The following is an 18,579-nucleotide window of genomic DNA, read 5'->3' on the forward strand; positions in this document are numbered from 1 at the left end:
TTATCGGGGGGATGTTAAATTTAGGAAATTTTGATTGTGTGTCGATTGCCAAAAGTTGTTGAGGATTACGAACTATCGGAACTTTTAAGCCTAGAAGCAAAACATTGTATCGCAGTGCTGTAGATCTGCTAAGTAATGATTTGCATTCTTTCACAACGTAGAACTTTTCGACGTATACAGGACGATCGTCTGATATGTAGAGTGGTTCTTCGAACACTGCCAAAACTTGAATTACCCCTGAGGTAGCATAAGCTTTTAGGGGTCTATCCGTCTCATTTTGGACATTCAACAAGTTGGTTTTGAAGTCATCGTTTGCCTGAATGTTTTCATAAATTGTTTCTGTAACCGTGTTGACTTGTGCGCCGGAATCAATGAGGAATTTGCACACCAATCCCGCCAGCTGCACTGTGATCAAACCTTCTTCTTCATGATCCTAAACAGGATCCAGGAGAAAATCGACGCTACACTTCGATGGCAACAAGCTGGATTCCGATCCGGACGATCATGTGTGGACCACATCACAACGCTACGAATAATACTAGAACAAATCAACGAATTCCAGGACTCTCTTCTGCTGGTGTTCGTTAATTCGAAAAAGCATTTGACCGACTGAACCACGAAAACATCTGGGCTGCTCTAAGACGACGAGGGGTCCCAGAAAAACTAGTCCATCTCATCGAAGCACAGTACGAGGCATTTTCGTGCAAAGTCTTGCACGAAGGTGTCTTGTCCGAACCAATCCCAGTAACTGCTGGAGTGAGACAAAAATGTAATTTGTCACCGCTGGATTGACTGTAGACCAAACCGAGGATTGCCGTGGAATCCTTCAACAATGACGCAACTGAACGACCTTGACCTGGCAGACGCTATTGTTTTGCTCACCCAAATACAACAAGACATGCAGAGCAAACTCGACGACCTCATCGAAAGCTTCAAGGCAGCAGGTCTCAAAATCAATGTTGGAAAGACAAAATCGATGGAGATCAACACAGAAAATCGTTCCAATTTCGTGGTAGCTGGACAGCAGGTTGAGAAAGTGGAGTGCTTCTAGTATCTTGGAAGCCAGATTACGCCTGATGGTGGTACCAGGAAAGACATCGGAACCCGGTTCAGAAAGGCCCGATTTGCGTTTGAGAGTCTCCGGAACATCTGGCGGTCACGCCATATCTCTCTACGAACGAAAATTCGATTCTTCAACTCAAACGTGGAATCCATATTGTTGTACGGGTGTGACACTTGGTGCACATGGCCTGCTTGGTGGCCTGGCAACTGGATCTCAAATGAGAAACTACATCGTCGTTGTCATCTAAGGGCGCTAGAAATCGAGATTCGGGAACGTAAGTGTAGATGGATTGGGCACACGCTGCGAAAGGATGAAAACGAGATTTGCAGAGAGACGCTTGAATGGAATCCAGAGGGACATCGAAGGAGAGGCAGACCTAGAAACTCGTGGCGGCGAAGCCTAGCCGCCGGAATCCGAACTGTCGACGAAAATCTTGACTGGGATCAAGTGAAGACGCTGGCTCCGGATCGTCAACTTTGGAAGTCTTTTACCACGGCCCTATGCGCCAAAAAATCGACGCGGGTAAGAAGTAAGTAAGAAGGACTTTCCCATTTTTTTTTATTTGTTGCGTTTAAAGCTTGTGAAGTTTTCTGTTAATGAATCAATCATGTAAAAGAAAAATCGCTAATCCATGTAGTAGTTGAATACATATCACCGTGTCACATCCTTTTATTTTACCAATAGTTGTTCATGGCCTCGAACTGAACAGCCGTTATTAAGTTGTACATAATCGATGCACCCATCTGTAAATGAAGCAAAATAACTGATGTAAATTTCAAGAATATGCAAATTACTCCTACAATTCGCACTAACCGTAAACAGCAATGAGTATTCAATGGTATAGAAACCGTAGTTCTCCACTTTATTGCCCCTGTGAAGTAATTCCAAGCTCATAGTTGCAACCTGTATAAATATTCGGAGAAGTTAATAAAAAGAGTATTAAAATTAGCCCACATATTCTTGACGTTTCTCACTTTCAATTCATACGAGTCACTGGTGAAGTCTGTTGAAAAATCATCCAGAATAGCGCCAGTTTTGTTAGCCTGTAAAGTTTGAAAGATAGTTTTAAGATGGTCTTGGTAACAGGCACTATGATTCGAATTACTCTTTTGGTGAAGAGCGATGCACTCGCAATGAAAAAGTAATTTTGAATAGCGTAGAATATGGCAAGGTTCAACAGAAAAATAAGCATTTTCACCATGGCTCCCAACATTGTTTGAACGATCAGAACGAAAGCAAGAACAGTCCAGTAGAGGCCCATGACAATTGTCACGTAGAACATAAAAGAGATCAAGATGATTGGAATTTCGTGAAGTTCTACCAACTGCATGACCAAGTTATTCAAGATTTCATGATCACTGGACAGCTGATGCAACTCTCTGGTGAGGGATTCATAGAAGTGTTTCTGTTGCTGCACGCTTATGGCCCTATTGAGGCGACACTTACGCTCGTACTCCTGAATCCGGAGATGCATTCTCTTAATTCTATAGTTTATCATCCAGTAGCTATGAGCTCCGGCGTAAAATACTCCAACATAGAAATTGTTCCATGTTGCATTAAGGAATAAAATATAACCATGGTAAATTCCATCAATGAAAACTCCGAAATCGTTGGTTCTTGTCCGACTACACAAAGATATTATTATACAAATGCTATCCAGGAAAATAGCTTTTGCCAGAAATCGTTTAAGTAATTTACGATCACTTTTTGCCGGAATTCCATCGTTTAGGCGAACCCACAAACCGACCCAACAATTGAACAAATGCCTGATGCGTCGTTCCCGGAATAGAGCTACCAATATGGCTGCAGCAATTGCAAGATACATCGAAAAAAACGTCATTGCCGTCAGCGGTACATTGTTGACCGGATTTTTACTTATACGGAGCACTAGAGTCCAGATAAAATACGCAACCAGAAGCGAATGTTGCGCCAGAAAAACCACCGTGTAGATCAGTGCCCCATCGGATTGACCGAGATGAAGGTTCGAAGCATTAAAGCGATATGGAAGCATTCCGCACATTCTTAGAACCACCATAAATCGGTAGAATGTTCGACCCATGGGCGTAGAAGGGCTTCGTTGGTTCATGTTGGCAATAGGAATGAACAGCGCCAAATCGAAGTAGTCACCGCTTTTGCGATATTCAAGATTTGAGTAGCATGGCTTACTTTGTAAATCTGAATATGTTCTTGATAAAACTTTTCGTTCACTTTGTAAATTTGTAATACTGGTGCAAAATTGATCAAGCTTAGTATACAAAAAGTTCAACCGAAATCTCATGAGTGCAGTTGTTGATTGAGGTGATCTTCTTCTCTACTGAGTTTTCACATAAAAATATTGAGTGACACTAATACCATTGTTAAGACAATGAATACTTACCGGGACAGTAGATTTGACCAGTCAGTGTCAGGCGAGTTCGGTCACTTGCCGTTGACAGTCCTGTGATTATCTTTGCTTAGTGCCTTCTGGTGTCGGTCGTGACATGGACGTGAGATGGTGGTCCTTTATGTTGAACCGATACGGAATCCGTTGACAGCCTCAAATATTGGAACAAAAACCACGTGTTAAGCTTTCCAATCGAAGACGGGTATGAGGAGCGGGGGCCACGTGTACCCTGATTCAGGCATATTTCTAAAGGGTGATACGGTCAAAATTTGGTCAATATCAACTTGACGTATTTCTTTCAACTTTGCATTTAAAAAACCTGAACACCCCTCATTTTGAAGGTGCGTGTGTAAAATGTTGCTCCTATTTTTATTTTGGAATTCACTCTTCAGTTGTCAAAACGCCGTCCAAGAAAGAAGAGCAGCGTATCAAAATTTTGCTCGCGCATCGCGAAAATCTGAGTTACTGACACGCAAAGCTGGCAAAATCGCTAAAAGTTGCCAAATCAACCGTTACAAATGTAATTAAAGTGTTTGGGGAACGTTTGTCGACAGCCAGGAAGTCTGGATTGGGGAGAAATCGAAAACCGGAAGCCGCTGAGACGACAAAGAGAGTTGCCGGTAGTTTCAAGCGAAACTCTAACCTCTCTCTCCGAAATGCCGCAAATAAGCTGGGTGTATCGTCTTCAACCGTGCATCGAGCCAAAAAACGACCCGGACTATCGACTTACAAGAAGGTAGTGACTCCAAATCGCGATGATAAACAAAATACGACGGCCAAAGCGCGATCCCGGAGGCTGTACATGACAATGCTGACGAAGTTTGACTGCGTGGTAATGGACGACGAAACCTACGTCAAAACCGACTACAAGCAGCTTCCGGGATAGGAGTTTTATACGGCAAAAGGAAGGGGAAAGGTAGTAGATATTTTCAAGCACATGAAACTGTCAAAGTTCGCGAAGAAATATCTGGTTTGGCAAGCCATCTGTACCTGTGGCTTGAAAAGCAGCATTTTCATAGCTTCCGGGACTGTCAACCAAGAAATTTACGTGAAAGAGTGTTTAAATAAACGTCTACTGCCTTTCCTGAAGAAACACGGTTGTTCCGTACTGTTTTGGCCGGATTTGGCATCTTGCCATTACGGTAAAAAGGCCATGGAGTGGTACGCCGCCAACAACGTGCAGGTGGTTCCCAAGGACAAGAACCCTCCCAACACGCCAGAGCTCCGCCCAATTGAGAAATACTGGGCTATTATCAAGCGGGACCTAAAGAAGACAAAAAAACTGCTAAGGACGAGCAGCAGTTCAAGGCAAACTGGCTTTCTGCGGCGAAGAAGGTGGACAAAGTGGCTGTATAAAATCTGATGGCAGAGGTTTGGAAAAGCGGAAGCCTAACTGAATATTTTTTTTGAATTTTATACTAATTAAACTTGAAAAAGAAATTAAATTAGATTTTTTAAATAAACGATTTCACCGATTTACACGCATTTTCCCTTGACCAAATTTTGACCGTATAACCCTTTACTTCACATGAAGACATCGCAACCGTCTGCTTAGTAACGAAATCGTTTATCCGAAGACCTAAAACGTGAATCTGCTCTTCGACTTTAGATCTTCTGGCTGCCTAGTCTGTGTCTCGAAATTTAAATACAAATTTTTGTCGCGTCGATACCTCTGGGCCAGTGGAACGTTACTCTTGAAAATACATAGAACAATCCACTTTAAGGTCTGTTAATGCATATGTATCCTACTAGAAAGCAAATGTCCGGACAGCATGTATGTATGTATGTATATCTACCACCCAGGTAGCAACCCGCAGCCAGTAGCAGCGAGCAACTTCTACTTTGTAATTTGTTCAAGACTCATCAACTTGATAAGCTCAAAATACATATCTCAAAAGGGAAAGGATAGAGATGTCTCCATCGAAAGAACATATCAAGCTTATCGAGCGTCTGAGTCAAGCCATTACAACGCGAAGCGCTTAACTGGGTGTGGAGACGAACCCGTCTTCATTCCACGATCCCGTGCTGGTGAGGTAGCCCAATGCTCTCCTCAAGAATCTTTTCAATTGGATACCCGGATGGATCCCCCCATACCCCGAAATACAATAAGCCCATGCCCACCAATGGTTGCTAAACCTCGAATCGAGTACATTCAGCAACATCTATCAACCCATCATCGCACCAACAGTCGCTAACTTGATTCGAGAAATAGCATTCGAGCAGTAGGTTGTTACAGGATGCATTAAGGGGGGGGGTAGGGTCTAACGGGTAAAAAAAAACACCATTTCCACGATTTTTTTTCTAGAGCTATCGTTCAAACAAATGTATTCAAATTTTTTGCATTATACAAAGCATTGTTAAAAGAACATTAAGTAATTTTTTCGTAGAAAAATATTGAAAAATGAGCCGGTGACGGAGCACTTTCGAGGATGAAGATTTAGAAAACAGGATTTGCCGTGGACACTGTATCTCAGCATAGAATCATCCGAAGTCAAAAAATCAGAGCAAAATATTTTTAATAGATGTTTTTCTGGACCCCAACGTTTTTATTTAATCTTAAAAATTTTTTATGAAATTTTTGTGACTGTTTGAAGTAAAAACTACGATTTTTCACGAAAAAATCCGCCATTTTTTATCTGTAAAATCTCCCCAAAGTAAAAAAACAAAAAAAGAAAAACGTTGGGGTCTGGTATTTTATACGTAGAAAATATGTTCCAAATTTGAAAAGAATCGGATAAGTAGTTTTCAAATGACGATGTCCACGGACTTTAAAAATGTGCTTTCGAGAAAAACGCGTTTGAAGTTTCTGCTCTTGCTTTCTTACAGTATTAGATAGGAGGACATAAAGGCCTATAATTTCTACAGTTTTGCTTCAATTGACTTGAAAATTTGACACAACATTCTTGAAATGTTTTACAATAATAAAATAAAATAATAAAAAAATCGATTTTTTGAAAGTGTTAGACCCTACCCCCCCCTTAATTTAGCAACCTGGTAGCAACGCAGTCGGTCGTCGCTATGAGAAAACAAACAAACACAAATACCAACCTGGATGGCAACAATGGGTGCAAAAATCAGTAAGTAGATAAAATCGCAACCAATCAAAACATCTAATATACCGGCCGAAATAGCAACGCCCGGTGGGTTTGGTCTAAGTCAAATAAAATAAATATTCATATAATGTTATGAAAACAAGACAACAACAACAACAACAACCACTACTACAACTAGGAGTATGAAACAAACAAAACAGCATATCGGCCATGTGACTTTAAGATTCAATATTAAACATACAATGTTAATGTGGATGAAAGTTGTTGATAAGTGCTGATGAATTTCTATATTATTCTTAACTGACCTAAGATATTCCTGAAAAAAAGTTTCGGTAATTCAATGAACGATATAATGTATAACGGTAAAAAGCGTCAAACTGAAAACGCAATTTGAACCAGGAGGATATTTCACATAATTGTGAAATATCCTTCTGATTTAAATTGCGTTTTAAGTTTGACGCTTTCATAAGCTGCATGTAGTTATATTCGAACACATTGTTTGACCATGCTAATGAATACTCTATTTCGCGATTGCGTGCTCGCCAATTTAAAAAATCCATACCAATTTTTTTCAAACGTTGATAAGTCTAACAATTCTATTATTTGCATTACACGAAACGATGTTGTTTCAGTCGTCCGAATTTGGGCCTGGTGGGAAATGCGTTCCCTCAATTTGCCTAATACTTTTCTTTTTAATTTCACTCTCATTTACACATCACTTGTATCCTCATATGATGCTTAACACTACTCCTACACTATGATGTGATTTAAATTCTCAAAGTCGTTTCTTAGAAAAAAAAAACTTGCACAAAGGCACAATTCGGTTTACTAACGCGGAGCTGAAAAAGACTCGACCGTTCGGTTTTACGCTCAGAGCCCGAATGATAGATTTGGTTGTTTTACTGTGCCAAAATTGTTTCGAAATTCTCAAGTTTTATATTTCTTCGTTGAACTATTTTGGGTTTCAGTGTACAATCATTTCTGGTCATCGACCAAGGATAAAGCGTCTTTACTCGCTCTTGAAAATTAAAAGAGAAACAGGAAACATGAGTAGAACATAAAACCTTTCGAGGTCTGTTAGAGCTCGAAAGGCTTTTTATTTTTCAAAAATTTCATTCTTATAATATAAATTACACATTAAATTTCATTGAATGCATTTAAATTTCAACATAAGAACATCTATATATATATAAAAAGCAATTTCTGTATGTTTGTTTGTTTGTTTGTTTGTTTGTTTGTTTGTTTGTTTGTCCTCTATAGACTCAGCCGTCTTAAGAGCTAGAGATCTGAAATTTGGCATGGATGTTCTTTAGCACCAGGAAAGATGAAAAATGTTTTCTGATTTTCGGATGACCCCTTCTAAAGGGGGTCGTCCATACTAGACAAATATTGTTTTCGCGATATTGACGTTTTTTTTCGTCGGATTGTGTTGAAAATTTGCATATGAGTGTTTTGAAATACGAGAAATCGATTTCAAGTGTCAAATTTTGTATAAGGGGTCAGCGAAAGGTGTCGTCCATATAAACTATTTAATATTTTTGCGATATTAGCGTCATTATACATCGGATTTTGATGATAATTTGCATATGACTGTTTTGAGGAACGAGCAATCGAATTCCGATATCAAATTTAGGGACAGGGGTCGGCAAAAGGGGTCGTCCATATTAACTGTCAAATGTTTTTTTGCGATATTGGCGTTATTATACATTGGACTGAGATGAAAATTGATTCACGATAGTTTTGAGTGACAAGCAATCAAATTCAGTTATCAAATGCAGTGTAAGGGGCCGCCAAAAGGGGTCGTCCATATAACTTTTTAAATTTTTAGTGATATTGACGTTATTATACATCGGATTTGTATGAAAATTTGAACATAGGACTTATTAGAGACGAACAATTGATTCACTTATAAAAATTTGAGTCAGGGGTCGTTCAAAGGGGTCGTCCATATAAACTTCACTGTTTTTACAATATTAACGTTATTATACATCGGATTCAGATGAAAATTTATACACGAGACTTTTGAGGGACGGGCAATCGATTTCAGGTATCAAATTTTATCCCAGGAGTCGACGAAAGAGGTCATCAATATTAATTAATTTTCTACTTTTTTATGATATTTACGTTATTATGCAATGAATTGGATAGAAAATTTGCATATGAGAGTTTGGAGGGAAGGACAATTGATTTCAGACATCAGAGATTGTAAAAGAGGTCACTGAGAGGGATTTGATTATTTGGAAATAATTGCGTTGTTATGCAACGATCATGTAAAAATTTATACACGAGGGTTAAGACGGTCCATTAATGTCTGATTTCAATATTTGTATCGAAAGACTAGAAAGGGGGTCTACAATATTAACTTTTAAATTTGTTTTTGCAATAACTTTTAAATTTGTTTTTGCAATAACTGTTACTATTGTTTTTGCAATAATTAAGTGAGTTTGTATCACATCGAGACGAAAATTCATACACGGGGGTTTTTGGCACGGCCATTTGATTCCTGTTTTCAAATTTAGTTGCACACGACATAAAAAGTGTTCGTCAAATATTTTGCAATTATTGCTTATTAATGAATTTGGAAATGCTTCTGGAAAATGCTTGGCAATTAACTTTCATACAAACTGCTCATGATATATTCCAAGTTGAAGGCGAAACGGAGTTCGTATGGGATCAGCTAGTAATATATAATGTATAGTTTCGAAATGATCGCTTCGTATGAAAGGCACTAATAAATACATTAAGGGGGGAGTAGGGTCTAACGGGTAAAAAAAACACAATTTTCACGAATTTTTTTAGAGCTATCGTTCAAACACATGTATTTAAATTTTTAGCATTATACAAAGCATTGTTAAAAGAACATTTAGTAATTTTTTCGTAGAAAAATATTGAAAAATGAGCCGGTGACAGAGCACTTTCGAGGATGCCTTTTAGAAAACAGGATTTGCGGTGGACACTGTATCTCAGCAAAGAATCATCTGAAGTCATAAAATCAGAGCAAAATATTTTTAATAGATGTTTTTCTGGACCCCAATGACGATGTCCACGGACTTTAAAAAGTGCTTTCGAGAAAAACGCGTTTGAAGTTTCTGCTCTCTCTCTTGCAGTATTAGATAAGAGGACATAAAGGCCTATAATCTACAGATTACAATAAGAAAATAAAAAAAAAAAAAATAAAAAAATCGATTTTTTGAAAGTGTTAGACCCTACTCCCCCCTTAAGCTAAATGTGCCCTGCTATCACCGATTTACTTCCAAACGCAGCATTGCCCACCTAGAAGTTTTTCTTTCTTCGGGATTAACCATACACAGTTCTAAAAAACACTTAAATGTCATACCTACACTTATGTAATGTTTTCCAATGGACCACATTTTAGAATCGTTTGATGATGGTTTCCGCGTTCCCGTCAGCTCTGGGCTGGTTTCAGCTTTATAGAGCTCATAAGGGGAACGTTGATCGAATTATTTATCACGCCGTATGAGACTGAAACTCTCGCACTCGATCATACTTAACAATAAGTGATATTCTTGCATTTCAATGGCTTCAACATTTAAAAATCAAAAACTTTATTTTGAACGACGGAGAAAAAACAAAACGCATCCGTTGCCAACAAATCATGGCATGCTCGTTTTTTTGGTTTGTTGAGCGAATCAGATAGAAAATTTGACCATTTTTACCACTTCTTCAATTGAAAGTTTCGTATGGCGTTCTGGTAAATCTCTCACTTCCCATACCTTTATGGAATCAATCATTCTTACTTTTAATTCAAACTTTAGCTCACTGTAAGATTCTCTAGGACTTTTAGAACGATTTACCACATGAATTTTAATCGCACAGTTGATTTCCAGCTGTTTTGGGGTCTCTCAATAAGACTTTCTGAGAGTTTTCATGAATACAGTCCTTAGATAGCATTTTTATCTCTATCTTTACTCTTGAGGAAACCCAGTTTTTTTAAATGCTTAATAAATCGAAATTTCCATAAAAGGTCACTTGAAAGCTAGCTCATCCTTGAATTAAACATTAATACCTTCCATAACATTTAACTCTGCTCAAGATTTAACTTCTTATTGAAATTTTCTAGTTTCATAGCCGACACTCGGAAGAAGACTTTTGAGACTACAATAAAAAATTTTACTAGAAAACTACAGCGTTCATTTTTTAATCACATTTGACTTATTACATCTCTTTTGCTTCGATTTTTTAGGTGGATTGATCCTAGACCAACCAGCTGAATCGATCTTTTTCAGAAGATCGAACAATCCTACTGTGATTCAACTTTGTGACTTTTCGAGTTTTTTACTCTATGGACATTCAACAGTTCTAATTAACGTTTTTCGCCTGTCTTCATTTAAAATTTATGTCCTCTATTTGTATACCTCAACTTAACCAATTTATTTTTTTTCTAAATTACAGTGAAGATTCGTTTTATTCGTTTTATTCTTTCTATTTTTCTATTTTTTCCTTTATGATGTTTTCACTACGGTTATTTTTTCCTTTTTTATTTTCCATTTCTGATTCTGACGTAGACGTTGTTAACATTTCCGTTGTATGGTATTTTTCAAGTTTAAGCTTTATCTGGTACATTAAGAGAAATTATGTAAAAAATCATAAAGATTTTGGAGTAGCGATTGGGTGAATAAATTAAATAATTGACATCGAAAAGACGTTGTTGATGGTGTAGGAAACAAATGTTCATTTTCATATCTTCTACCAACGACATGAGGGTAGACATTTTTTTTTAATTTAAAGAAAACGAGTGTTAGTCTGAAGGGGAATTTCTGTGAATGTAAGCTGATTTCTTTTAAATAAAATATATGAAAACTGTTAACATATCCTTAAGGTCTTTGTAACGGACATTTTGAATAAGTGTACAACATTTTAGAGTTAAGTTTAGAATCCGTTTCTTCTAAAGTAATTTTATCTCCTGTCATGAAAAATCAGTTTTCCCGCCTACAATGGTAGAGCATTTTTCGATTCTTTTTCTCTTCTCTACCAACTGTCAAACAAACCGGTCACCTAGCAACGCTCAATTAAAAGTGAATAGTAATAAAGTTTGTGGTCTAAAGTTTTCCTTCAAATAAAGTATTAATTAATGGTCCAATTCAAAGTGAAGTGAAGTTCTTTGATTTTTGACCGTGATTTATTTCTTGCCGATACAGACTCTGAGGTCAATGTTGAGCAAGCTGCTCATCACCAGTAGTTCATAGCCTCAAACTGAATAGCTGTTATTAAATTGTTCATAATCGATGCACCAATCTGGAAATGGAGCAAAAATTTTCTATTTTTATGTAATATTACTGGGATGGGTTTGCGAAGTGTCTTCTACTCACCGTTATCAGTAACGAATATTCAAATGTGTAGAAACCGTAGTTTTCCACTTCATTACTCCTGTGAAGTAATTCCAAGCTCATGGTTTCAACCTGTTACGATATAAGAAGAAGTAAATGAGATCAAGAATGATCAATCAGCTCAAATCTTCAGAAAGTTTCTCACTTTTAGTTCATACGAACTTTCGGTGAAGTCAGCAGTAAAATCATCCAAAATGGCGCCAGTCTTGTTAGCCTGCGAAATGTAAACAAGTTATGTATCAGTTGATCTTGGTAACCCACACTTTTATTCGAATTACTCTTTTGGTAAAAAGTGAAGCACTTGCGATGAAAAAGTAATTTTGAATAGCGTAGAATATGGCAAGATTCAATAGAAAAATACTGGTTTTCACCATAGCTCCCGGAATATTATTAACGATACCCATTGTAGAAAGAACTGCCCAGTAGAGACCCATGATAATTGTCACGTAGAACATAAAAGAGATCAAGATGATTGGAATTTCGTGAAGTTCAACCAACTGCATGACCAAGTTGTTCAAGAGTTCATGATCACTGGACAGCTGATGCAACTCTCGGGTGAGGGATTTAAAAAAGCATTCCTTTCGGTTTGAGCTTTTGTTCCCATTGCGGTGACACTCACGCTCGTACTGTCGTATTAGAAAATGTATTCTCCGAATCCTATAGTTTATCGTCCTACAGCTGTGAGCTCCGGCATAAAAGACTCCGACATAGAAATTGTTCCATGTGGCATTGAGAAATAAAATGTAACCATGGAAGATTCCATCGATGGAAACACCGAAATCGTTTGTTCTTGTTCGGGTACATAAGGAAATTAAAATACAAATGCCATCTAGGAAAATAGCTTTCGCTAAGAATCGTTGAATTATTTTACGGTCGCCATATGCAGTGATTCCATCGTGCAGGCGAACCCACAAATCGATCCATGAATTTAACAAATGCCTGATGCGTCGTTCCCGGAATAGGGTTACCAAAATGGGTGCTACAATGCCAAGATACATTGACAGGAAGGTCGATGCCATCAGCAGTACATTGTTGACTGGGTTGTTACTTATACGGAGCACTAGAACCCACTGAAAGTACGCAACCAGAAGCAAATGTTGAATTAGAAATAGCACCGTGTAGATCAGTGCCCCATCGGATTGACTGAGATGCTGGTTCGATGCGTTGAAACGATACGGTAAAATACCTGAAAGCCGTAGAACCAACATAAAACGATAGAAGGTGCGACCCAGCGGCGTTGAAGCGTTTCGTCCGTCCATATTTCAAAGCAGAAAATCCTAGCTTACATTTGAACTAGAGAAAATCGAAGAAGGCACTGGCTGTCACGAGATTCTAAATCTACGAAGCATGGCTTGCTAAGTGAATAAATATATTTATGGCTAAATAATTCGTACACTTCTATAGTTTCACTTTGTTCCAGTAGACAAGAAGCTTCATGGATTGTATTCCGTTGACAGTATCTGAAAAACGGAACAAAATGCGTCAAGCATCTCAATCGAAAGCAGACACAGCATACGATGAAATTGATGGTATTATGCGGAAGTTTACATTCCACCTCTGCTTCTTGATCTAAAATGAAGCACCTCGAAGAAGTTTTATTCATTTGAAATGAAGTATTGAAGCAAATCTGTAACTCCAATTCAAACAAATAGTTTTATATTAAACTTTCCTGTCCATTAAATATCAATAAAAACCGAGGTTTTTTAATTGAAAAAATTTATCAAATTTGGAAATTTTTGACAGTTGTGTTAAAGGGTGATACGGTCAAAATTTGGTCAAGGGAAAAGTCGTGTAAGTCGGTGAAATCGTTTATTTTAAAAATCAAATTAAATTTCTTTTTCAAGTTTAATTAGTATAAAATTCAGGAAAAATATTCAGTTAGGCTTCCGCTTTTCCAAATCCGAATTGCCGGGCCTTACGCTTGACCCCTGCCATCAGACTTTGTACAGCCACCTTGTCCACCTTCTTTGCCGCAGAAAGCCGCTGCCTGCTGAACTGCTGCTCGTCCTTAGCAGTTTTTTGGTCTTCTTTAGGTTTCGCTTGACAATAGCGTTGGGAACCACCTGCACGTTGTTGGCGGCGTACCACTCCATGGCCTTTTTACTGTAATGGTAAGATACCAAATCCGGCCAAAACAGTACGGAACAACCGTGTTTCTTCAGGAAAGGCAGCAGACGTTTATTCAAACACTCTTTCACGTAAATTTCTTGGTTGACAGTCCCGGAAGCTATGAAAATGCTGCTTTTCAAGCCACAGGTACAGATGGCTTGTCAAACCAGATATTTCTTCGCGAACTTTGACAGTTTCATGTGCTTGAAAATATCTGCTACCTTTCCCCTTCCTTTTGCCGTATAAAACTACTGTCCCGGAAGCTACTTGTAGTCGGCTTCGACGTAGGTTTCGCCGTCCATTACCACGCAGTCAAACTTCGTCAGGATCGTCGTGTACAGCCTCCGGGATCGCGCTTTGGCCGTCGTATTTTGTTTATCATCGAGATTTGGAGTCACTCGTTTTTTGGCTCGATGCACGGTTGTAGACGATACACCCAGCTTATTTGCGGCATCTCGGAGAGAGATGTTAGGGTTTCACTTGAAACTACCGGCAACTCTCTTTGTCGCCTCAGCGGCTTCTGGTTTTCGATTTCCCCCCGATCCAGACTTCCTGGCTGTCGACAAACGTTCCCCAAACACTTTAATTACATTTGTAACGGTTGGCAACTTTTAGCGATTTTGCCAGCTTTGCGTGCGGGTAGCTCGGATTTTCGCGATGCGCGAGCAAAATTTTGATACGCTGCTCTTCTTCCTTGGACGGCATTTTGATAACTGAAGAGTGAATTCCAAAATAAAAATTGGAGCAACATTCTACACACACACCTTCAAAATGAGGGGTGTTCAGTTTTTTTTAAATGCAAAATTGAAAGAAATACGTCAAGTTGATATTGACCAAGTTTTGACCGTATCACCCTTTATTTACACTTTTTTGTCATAAATATCATTTATGTATTTTATTTAAATATTTGCGATATTGGTCATTTTTCTTTTTTTTTGTCATATTTGTCATTTTTGTAATTTTGTTATTTTTGTAGTTTTTGTTATTTTTGTAATTATTGTAACTTTTGTTATTATTGTCATTTTTGTCATTTCGTTAAAAACTCAGGTTTTTACCCTATCTCTGGGTTTTCATTAATTTTTAAAACCATCGTTGAGACAACTTTAGATGTAAACAAAGAAGTTAACAGATGAAAGAACACATCACTTAAAGAAGGTGTTTTCAGTGGAGTGAAAAGGAATTATTTTATTCTTCATCCGCCCGATATTCTTACTAAAGTGTTTTTGTATATTTTCCTGACTAGTAATGCATAAGCTCGAACTGAACAGCGGTTATTAAGTTGTACATAATCGATGCAGCAATCTGTAAATGAAAAAAAGTTAATATAAATCTATAAAGAGATACGAGTTGCTCTTTGTTGTGCAGACTATGAAAAGAAGAGATCTTATTTAACCAAGTACGTATTCCCTAGGGTAGTATTTTAGGTCCAACTTTTCATCGAATCTAGCTCAATCATTAATTCAGATTTTTAAAACTTTACTAGTGATGTTCTTGTAAGGCTATGATCATTTAGTATCCGGGCACTTTATTTCGGTGATATCTACGTTAATAGAGCTCGGATTTGCAAAACTTTAGTAGCGTTGTGTTGGTTATGAAAAGGACTATCTTGCCTATTTTTATTTAGATTTTTAAGTTAACGTGTGTTTGAGATATTTACGATGCAAAAAGACATGGTTAAAATAATTTTGCACAAATTTGCTCCTTTTACGCATTTTGCGCCTCGAAAATTCTTCATTGTTGACTTGAAAGCTCATGAACTGTTGATTTTTTCTGATTTTTTTTTCAGACCAAATGGTTGAGAAGTATAAAGAGCCACTCTAGGATGCTCACGAAGTTCAAACCAAGCGTCGTAGTTGAACCCTAGATCTTAAATATGGTAAAAAAATTATGGTTTTTGGGGATAACTGAATGCAGACTCCTTAAATAATGCAAAAAAATCCATTTCCGTGCGGACAAAAAGTGTTGCCTGTCAAGTAGACACCAATTAAATAACTAATAATGATAAGTTCCAAAGATCGCAATCTGTGCATCCGGGTTTTACGCAATATGACAGATGTGTTCTGATGGACAAAAAAAATTATGTTAAAACCGGATTTCAGAGATCAAATTCTTCGAGATGCATACTCATGAAAAGGTTCCAACACGATTCCAATTGCTTTTTCCAGTTGAGTTTGTGTAAAATATCATGATTTTGCAAAGGTCTTGCTTCTGTGGTAAAAAAAAAATAAATCAATACATGACTGAAAAAAGTGTGCAAAGATAAAAATGAGATTTTATGAAAAAAATAGAGTATTTCTTGAAATCATTGATAAATATATTTTTTTTTTATATTTTTATATTAAATGTCATATCAGCACCTTCATTTCCTCCATAGAAAGTTTTTCGATCAAATGAATAGTTTTTAAAATACACACGTTTGTAACTGCCCGGATACTAAATGATCATAGCCTTATAGTTGAGGATCTTTGAAGGAGTTTTGTTATAACACGATACGGAAAACTCAAATCATAATGGAGTAACAAACAAGTATTAAGTTTACTTACTGAAAACATGAGAGCATATTCGATAGTGTAAAATCCAAAGTTTTCCAGTTTATTGCTGCGGTGAAGAAGTTCCAAGCTCATGGTTTTAATCTTGAGTGGCATTCCATAAAAGAAGATATGATTAAAGGTCATATTTAATTTAATTAAATGCAACTAACCCTTAACTCATACGAGCTTGCGGTAAAGTCTGTGGAAAAATCATCTAGAATCGCTCCAGTCTTGTCTGCCTGCAAAGTAGAACTTAAGTTATTATATTATTAACGTTGATTAAAGAATGAAAAATTACTCTTCTGCTTAATAGTGATGCACTCGCAATGAAGTAGTAGATCTGAATGGCATAGAACAGGGCAAGGTTCCAGAGAAAAATAGTGGTTTTTATCGAGGCATTTGGACGGTTTTCGACAATATTGACCGTTGATAAGAAAGCCCAGTAGATACCGATGATGATCGTTACGTAGAACTTCAAAGAGATTAACAATATTGGAATGTCGTGAAATTCAACCAGCATCATGACCAACTTGTTCAGCAGCTGGTGATCAGCAGACAGCTGACGCAACTCTCGTGAAAGAGATTTGTAGAAGAGATGTTTTTGGTGCAGACTTATAATCTCATGATGACGACGCTCAAGTTCGTACTTCCAGATCCGGTGATGAATTTTTCGAATTCTGTAGTTTATCATCCAATAGCAATGAGCTCCAGCGTAAAATACTCCAATATATAAATTATTCCAAGTAGCATTGAGGTATAAAATGTAAAAATTGAAGGTTCCATCCACGAAAACACCTAAATCGTTGAAGCCTACGCGCATGAACAGACCTATTATACAACAAACTCCATCTAACAGAATGGCTTTTGTCAAAAATCGTCGAAGTATTTTGAGGTCGCCATTAGCCGGGATTCCATCGTTAAGGCGAACCCACAAACCGATCCAATCATTGAACAAGTACCTGATGCGTCGTTCCCTAATAAGAGTCACCAAAAGGACGGCGGCAACCCCCAGATAAACCGAAAGAAAAGTCAGTGCCGTCAGAGGGGCATTGTTGATAGGGTTCCTGGTCATACGAATCCACAGCAACCAGAGGAAAATTCCCATCAGCAGCACGTGTTGAACCAGAAATAGGACCGTGTAGGCCAGGGCTCCATCGGATTGACCCAGATACAGGTTCGAGGCATTCAGTCGATATGGAAAAATACCGAACACTCGCAGGACTAACATAAAGCGATAGAAGGTGCGACCCAAAGCTGTCGAAGGACTTTTTCGGTTCATACTGCGGTCCTTCGAATGTAACTTGATACAATGAAATGTTTGGTTTTTCGTTGTTGAAGAATTCTAATTGTGTCCAGGTTCCAAGTGTCTTCTGACAGGAACAATTTTAACAAGACAGGAAAATAACATATCCCAATGGGTAATTTGTGAGACGTAAAGTATAGTAGAAAGTCTTTAATAACGTCAAATCGAAGCAGACGCCACTTTAGCGGGCATTACGAACATTTGAAGCATGGCTTACTTTGTCATGTTAATAAATTTCGTTTTGATTTGAAAACAAGGAATTATTATTATTATGGTTTTTAACGTTCACTAACTTGAGTAAGTGAACAAATCTATCACAAAAAAAAACTGTGAGTCAGATTCGGCAGGATCCAGCAAACATTTCGCAATCACTCAATTCCTCTCTTGAGTCTATTTAGACCGATCTGGGCCGAAAGCTTATTCAGCTTGAATTCGGTTGATAACATTGAATCGCAAAGTAAACAATGAAGTCAGCAGATCACTCGCTGCTGTAGGTTACGATTGAGTTTCCTTATCTTTATTGTATTGCAGATTTCTGGATGAATCAATTTTTCAAGGGATAGAAGAAACAAGCAGAACTGATCGTGTTGGGTTTATCGATCCAAGCAGGATTCGGTATATCTTCTTTTAAAGAAATTTCAATTTAAAACTTTTAAACCATAATGAGGATCGAAAATTTTTCTTTATAGCTTTGAAAAAATCATAAATTTTGAAAAAAAAGTCAAAAAACACAAAAATGACAAAAATGACAAAAATGGCAAAAATGAAAAAAATACGTAAATTTAAAAC

At 37.6% G+C, this 18,579-nt stretch overlaps 1 protein-coding gene and 1 long non-coding RNA gene across 2 annotated transcripts; both read right to left on the reverse strand.

Annotated features, from left to right (window-relative positions):
- Positions 1-1,718: 1,718 nt before the first annotated feature.
- Positions 1,719-2,095, reverse strand: LOC129751754 (uncharacterized). Its single transcript, XR_008738787.1, has 3 exons — positions 2,038-2,095; positions 1,877-1,966; positions 1,719-1,806 (listed from the first exon to the last, which is right to left on the reverse strand). It is a non-coding gene; the product is annotated as an uncharacterized LOC129751754 (long non-coding RNA).
- An 8,051-nt stretch (positions 2,096-10,146) lies between these two features.
- Positions 10,147-16,977, reverse strand: LOC129757022 (uncharacterized). Its single transcript, XM_055754107.1, has 5 exons — positions 16,658-16,977; positions 16,500-16,589; positions 11,993-12,061; positions 11,830-11,919; positions 10,147-11,755 (listed from the first exon to the last, which is right to left on the reverse strand). The coding sequence occupies exons 2-5, from the start codon at positions 16,578-16,580 to the stop codon at positions 11,690-11,692; spliced, it is 306 nt and encodes a 101-aa protein (XP_055610082.1). The 5' UTR covers positions 16,581-16,589; positions 16,658-16,977; the 3' UTR covers positions 10,147-11,689.
- Between the last annotated feature and the right edge of the window lie 1,602 nt (positions 16,978-18,579).

Source organism: Uranotaenia lowii, chromosome 3 (genome assembly GCF_029784155.1).
Source record: "Uranotaenia lowii strain MFRU-FL chromosome 3, ASM2978415v1, whole genome shotgun sequence".
In the NCBI taxonomy this organism is placed as follows: Eukaryota; Metazoa; Arthropoda; class Insecta; order Diptera; family Culicidae; genus Uranotaenia; species Uranotaenia lowii.

Bases quoted from the DNA above. Each gene is read 5' to 3' on its own strand.
- LOC129757022 (XM_055754107.1), bottom strand. From the start codon at position 16,580: ATGAGCTTGGAACTTCTTCACCGCAGCAATAAACTGGAAAACTTTGGA. The intron at 11,920-11,992 runs GTGAGAAACTTT...ATATCGTAACAG, and splicing joins AAAGTTCGTATGAACTAAAA to GTTGAAACCATGAGCTTGGA. The intron at 11,756-11,829 runs GTGAGTAGAAGA...CTCCATTTCCAG, and splicing joins AATATTCGTTACTGATAACG to ATTGGTGCATCGATTATGAA.